At 47.6% G+C, this 6,426-nt stretch overlaps 1 protein-coding gene across 1 annotated transcript; it reads right to left on the bottom strand.

Annotated features, from left to right (window-relative positions):
• Window positions 1-3,447: 3,447 nt before the first annotated feature.
• Window positions 3,448-4,458, bottom strand: XCR1 (X-C motif chemokine receptor 1). Its single transcript, XM_057706529.1, has one exon. It carries the CDS (start codon window positions 4,447-4,449, stop codon window positions 3,448-3,450), a length of 1,002 nt encoding a protein of 333 aa, XP_057562512.1. The 5' UTR covers window positions 4,450-4,458.
• Window positions 4,459-6,426: the final 1,968 nt, after the last annotated feature.

The raw sequence follows: 6,426 nt of genomic DNA, 5'->3' as shown, positions 1-6,426 counted from the left end.
TCAACATACCAGGCACTGTCCGGGCTGGTGGGCCCAAGAGAAGAGTTCATGGGAAGCCCATTGGGCGGTGCCTAGTGTTGACTGGAAGATGTAAGCAAATGTGGGATGAAGAAACAAAAGTAGAAAAAAAGCCAAAAAGGTGGTCTCCTATCCACTTAACCTACCACAAACACTTCTGGGCAATGAGGGGGGGGTCTAGACATGCAACAGGAGGTTTGTGCCCTCAAGGAACTTCCACTGTGGCTCGGGTCATCTGAAGTCTGGGACTGCCCCAGGCTTGGAGGTATGTTCCTATTTAGAGATCAGCGAGGTTTCTCTCGTGCTGATTTTGTCCGAGAGTATGGAGGTGGAAATGCTGGGAAGAGGATCTTCCCTCAGAACTGCTGTGGTTTTTTAATGCTCCAGGAGTGGCAGGAGGTCTGCAGCCCCGGGTCCAGAGCACCCTTTCTGACCGGAGCAGGAAGGACAGTCCCACAATGGTCCAGTTGAGGTCGATCAGTGGTTTCAGTGGGTAGAGGGAGGGGAAAGCAGGAGGTTGCGGTCCATGAAGAGTGTGGTCAATGAATGTGGAGTGTGATCACTGGGCTGCAGCTCGCAGGCTGCTTCCTTCAGCAGTCCTGCCCAGGTTCCCTTTCTGGTAGGATGGATGCCCCTTCATCTTCCCACTCATATCTTTCTTTCTCTGTGCCTCTTCCTTTGGATTCCCAAAGACCTAGATTAGGAGAAGACTCTGGATTAAAGATTACCCTGGGAGCTAGTCTACTGGGGATGCCAAAACATCACTAGAAATGCAAAGAGAATGCAAATCACACATGTGATTGTACCGATGAAGTGCTCCCAGGGATATGGCTGTTATGTGTCGAAAGGAATAGAAAGTATCTTGGGATGTGAAGGAATGGGATGGGGTGAGGTGGAGTGAGGCTCTCAAAGGGCATGCTCTTTAGTTATACAAGCTCCCCAAATCTGCCTTCTAAGAAGTGTGGACTCGAAACCTGCTTTGGTTTGGCGAAGTGGGTGTGTGAGTGGAGTCCTCTGTCCTTCTGCTCCCTGGGCTCAGCCCACTCTCTGAACAAAAGCTGAATAACATTTTAATAATATCAGTTTGAAGGAGTGCAGAATGATTAGCCTGACCAGAGCTCATAGGCTTCGCTCTGACCCCATAACTAACTGACTCTTTCCTTTTGCTGCTCCTTTCCTCTGTGGTGAGTGACAGCCCCGCCAATTGATTAGCAAGTCCACAGGAGTTTTATCCCTTCACGGGTACACTACCCAGCCCTCTCCAACAGGTGCTGCAGCCTAATTCTTAAAACTAGACCCTCACTCTTCCCCAGTCAGGTCAACCTCCTTCAAGACTGGCTGTCCAGCAGCAAATAGGTCATTGATCAACTGCAGCTGGAAATGAAGGGGAACATGCTTTATAAGCTCTCTAGGCTCCAGGTGAGGGCTGTATGAGTAGCTACTTTATTCAACAAGCATGTAATGAGTGCCTGCGGAGTGCAAAGTCCTGCTCAAGGGACTGTGGAAGACACCGGAATTCCCATTTTCAAGGAGTTGCAGCCAAATGTTCCTAACTGGGGTGCCTGTCAGAATCACCTGGGGAGATTTTCCAAAGGCCCCACTCCAGAGCTGAATCAGGTTGACAGATTCAGACCAGGTCTGTGGGGTACGGGAAAGCTCAGAGGGTGGTTTTTATGTCCTTGGATGTGAAGCTCTGGTACAGTGAAAGAGACAGGCATGTGTCCACTAACTCAACAGCAAGGGCAAGTTTAGCCATTGCCACAGAGAGAGAGAAGCAACGTGCTCTGAGAGTGGAGACTAGAAAGAAAGGTTAATATGTATAAAGAAGCAGTCTGGGGCAAACTAGGTAGAATATGTCACATGGGCATGGCACCTCCAAAAGCATAAATTGTAAGAATAATGACAGCTGTCATTCTTCCCTCCCACCCCCTGGCAGTTTGCAGTGTGATGGGTCAGGGAGATAAGACATGCATGGATGTAACTACGAAGTGTTGGAGGGCGACAATACTATTTTAGATGGAACAAGCACAGTGCCGTGGCAAACCAGAGCGTGCGCTTCTGATTTACAGATTTCAGCTGGGCCTTGTAGGTTAGGGAGCAGAAGGCCCAGCAGGACAAAGGCCCAGTGGAGACTGGGAGAAGGGTGTCTGGGAAAGGACCGGTGGTCTTTCGTGGTTGGACTCCAGGCTACTTGGGGGTGGGGGCTTAGGTTGGAATACAAATAGAAAGAATGGAAAAGTTAGTTGGAACCAGATTGCAGGGGCCTTTGTTTACATGTAAATAAGGCCTAAGGTGTTTGGGCTTTATTTGCAGGTAAGGTGGAGCCACTGAGGGTTTTGAAGCACCCTGATGTCAATGCAGAGGATGCTCGGTAGGGAAAGAGATGAGCAGCAGGAAGATGCTGAGGGAATGAGGGGGTTTGGGGACAAAGCCATGGGCATGAGAGACACTGGGAAGGTAACATCAACAGGACTTGGCCATGCGAGTGGAGGGAAAGGAAATGCACGGCTCAAAGATAACTTGGTTTGGGGGAAAAGCTGGGACCATCAACCAGGAGGGGTACAACACTTTAGGTGGAACATGAGGAATCGGAAATGTCAGCTCAATATCCATCTGGAGAGGAGGAGATGCTGGAGGAATCTTCACCCTTGGATGCCTTCATCAACGTGGGTGTTTAGTTATCCAGGCCTTCAGAGATGGACTGTTGGCACGTGGAGGGTAGCATCTGCATCTCATTCATCTTTACATCCTCCGAATAAATGCCTGCAGAAGGTGGCACTAATTGCATTCATTCTGAAGATTCATAGGCTAAATATGCAAGTGCCAGTTCACATGCTAGAAACTGAAACTAAGACACAGAACACGTCTCTAGTCCAGCTGTGGGTTTTTAGAATCCAGCTGTCATTCTGACTATGCTTATCTGAGGATGTGATTACTTTTTTTCTGCAGACAGCCCCATCCAGCAGTCACCCAGAGCCAACCCCCTCCAAAATCAGCTGGGACAACCCTACAATCAGGGAGGGGAGAGACCATCTTGCCAGCAGCCTACATCTGCACAACTGAATTTCAGACCCTCGTAAAGTCTTGAGGGATGCTCCTTTCTGGGAATCCTTTCATATTTTAGAGGCTTCGAACTAAGCAAGGATAAGAAATTCATTTCTGAATGAAAGAATGAATGATAAAAGATTTTCTCAAAATCTAAGAAACATTTTTCTGGATGGCAATATAAAATTTCCAGGTGGGGAAATTTTCTGCAGAAGAGGGAACATATTGGACACCCTGGTGTAATGTACTTCTTTCACTCCCACCACTGCAGCTGCAGCATTTCCCAGTGTTGTGCCTTCCATGCTCTTTCCTGCCCTTCTTCTCCTTCAGCTCCGCCTCCTTCAGCTCCTCTGTCCACCTCCTCCTGCCCCACCAGACTCCCTTTCAATAGAAGGAGGTGCCTTCATAGGTGAAGGCACCTGGGGGGTGAGGTGATGGGGGAAGGCCAGGCGCCTGTTGCCGGCAGAGCCAGAAGTGCCGAAGCAGAATTTTGAGGTGTCTGCGGAACTTGACCCCTACGAAGACATAGAGTACTGGGTTGAAGCAGCAGTGCGAGAAGGCAACATTGCGGCAGATGAGCAGGGCATAATCCAGCTGCTGGCTGACCTCACAGCTCTGAATGACCCCAAGTTTCAACAGTGTCTGCAGAAACAGGATCAGGTTGTAGGGAGCCCAGCTGAGGAAGTATGCCGCCACGATGGTGAAGATGAGCCTGACTGTCCGGTGGCGCCGTTTGGACCGCGAGCGAAACAGGGTCCTGAGAATCTCCACGTAGCAGAACAAGATAATTCCCACGGAGAGAAGGAAGATGACGTTGTGCTGGTAGACTGAGGCTAGGAACCACTCGAGTTCTGAATAATCACAGCCCGAAGGGAACACCTGGTGGGAGATGGCATCAGGGATGGAGGATAGGATGCTGGCTGCCCACACGGCTATGGTCACCAGTAAGCGGCACTGGAGGGTGTGGACGCGCAGAGATGAGATGGGATTCACCACCGACAGGTAGCGATGGATGGTCATGATGGTCAGGAAGGAGATGCTGCTGTAGAGGCTGATGGAGAAGATCATGTTGAGGAGCTTGCAGAAGAAGTCTCCCAGCAACCAGCCCCAGTGGTATCCCAAGATCCACACGGGCAACAAGCAGGAGAATACCAGGTCTGAGAGACACAAGTTGAGGATGAAGACGTTGGTGAGGGACTCCAGGCTCTCATACTTCACCAGGACCCACAGCACCAGGCTGTTGCCCACCATGCTGAGGAAGAACACCAGGCAGTAAAGGATGGTGGTGCTGAAGGTGGCGAAGACAAAGGTCTTCTTCTCACACAGAAAGGTCTGAGGATCATACTCGAAAAGGGTGGTGGTCTCTGGGATGTCTGAGGGCTCCATCTAGACGCTGAGAGCATCTGAAGTGATAGAGACATGGAGTTCAAAGCCATGTGGTTAGGCTAGAGAGCAATAGGACTCATGGTACAAAAACGTGTGGCCCATGGTCCAGCTACTTGTTGGGGAACTATTTATAATAAAGTTAGGAACTTTCGCCAAAATGTGAGGTCACTAAGCATGTTGTTTAGTTTGGTTAGCATTTTTTCTTAGCAAGACTTTCTTGAAGGAAGTGACAAATTAATTTACAATATAAGCTTCCTTCCTCCTTGAAGACTGGCATTTGAGTAACACTAAGCTAGACCAGTGTCCCAGCAGGTGTAGGAGGAAGACAGTGGAACTGGATTCAAAGACCTGAGATCAAATGGGGGGCCCAATATTGTGTTCCTGGGCAAGCTCTTTAACCTTTCTGAAACTTAGGTCCTCATCTACAAAACAGGACTAATGAGTCCCAGTCATTCCTTCATTTATTCAACACAATCTAGTAAGCATTTACTATGCCCACCTGCCTCTCCCTATCCTCTCCCTCTGTCCCTCCCTTCCTTTCTTTCTTCCTCTGCTCCCCCCTTTCCTTCCTCCCATAAAGTGTACAAACCCTGATGGCAGGATTGTCTCAAGAAACTTGCTGTCTCCAGGAACTGGTCCAAAAAGAGAGGACACAAAAGGAGCAAATATCTCTCTCATATAAATCCAGTTATGAAATAATCTCAAGACTTCAGTGAATGTTGAGGATCTGGGAGACCAAATCACCACTAACCCAGAGGATTAGCCCTCAGAGCAGAAAGCTTCATCATCCGGCAGTTTGGTCTATAGGATATCTTACAAGCAAGTGGAAATAACCTAGGTGTCCAACAGGAAGGCAGTAGCTAAGAAAACATATAGTCAAATTGATTCAATCCTCTGTGTTAGTGAGATTTTAGAACTAGTGAGACTAGAAGGCCAAGGAGACAAAAGAAAGTGATTGAAGAGCTGGAAATTTCATTGAGGAAGGCAATCAGAGAAGGACCTCAGAGAAGGATGGGAGACTTGGATGAAGCAGCTGCCTGAAACAGGTAAGAGAGCTCTCATCATCTACCATGTGCAAGGCACTGTGCTAACATGTCAGGCTCAACTGCTCCCTTAATCCTGCAACTCTCTCTCTTAAGATGTGACCATTCCCACTCTACAGAAGAGGAAACAGGCTCAGACTGGTGAAATGACCTTCTCGACGTCATAAAGCCAGCAGGCAGCAAGGATGGCCAAGAGGGGAATCCAGGCTCTACGACCTTGAATTCGGAGGAGGAGAACTGGAGAAACAGGTTCCCACTTCCTAGTTTGGGAGAGGAGGAATAATAAGGGGGTAAGGGGGAGCCTTGAAATTTATCCTATTTTAGGTGAAGTCAATTTGTGTCTCTGAGCACAAAAGTGAAGATAGTTGAAAATATTCATATGGTTGTCCTGTCTCGCATCCTTTTGATATCTAGAGAGGAATACGTATGCTTCGGCATGTTCACTGTCCACCTGTTTCTCATTTTTAAAGTCTCTATGGACTTTATTCATTTTTCTACTTGGGATAATATTGTTTTTCTTATGGATTTTTAAGAGCACTGAGTCTCATCAACCCATTCTGCTTTTAAGTCTGTCTCATGGTCTTATTTTTTTGACATTTAGAAATTGAGTACTTACATTTTAAAGAGGAGCTTATCTGAAAGAAGAGCTTCTCTGACTCAATACAACAGCCCTTAATGACACATGCCAGGTGCTACGACAGATGCTGGATTGTACAATGTGAACGTAATAGACCCCATCTACAAGAGGCTTACAGTTTAGAATGAAATCAGAAATAATACAAATATCTGGGATTTCCTGTAGTGTAACAAGTTGGAAGTGTAGACATTTTGGGACAGGGGGTTAGTTTGTAAGCACCTTTCATGTTGTACAAAGCCAAAACTGGTTCTTTGAAACAGTTTTTTAAAAAGGTACTAAAACTCTAGCTAGCCTGAG

This window comes from Hippopotamus amphibius, chromosome 13 (assembly GCF_030028045.1).
Source record: "Hippopotamus amphibius kiboko isolate mHipAmp2 chromosome 13, mHipAmp2.hap2, whole genome shotgun sequence".
Taxonomy (NCBI): Eukaryota; Metazoa; Chordata; class Mammalia; order Artiodactyla; family Hippopotamidae; genus Hippopotamus; species Hippopotamus amphibius.
Note: the sequence above shows the minus strand (reverse complement) of the source record. Positions and strands in the feature narration are given on the sequence as shown.

Coding starts and splice junctions, on each gene's coding strand:
- XCR1 (XM_057706529.1), bottom strand. CDS start 4,449: ATGGAGCCCTCAGACATCCCAGAGACCACCACCCTTTTCGAGTATGAT.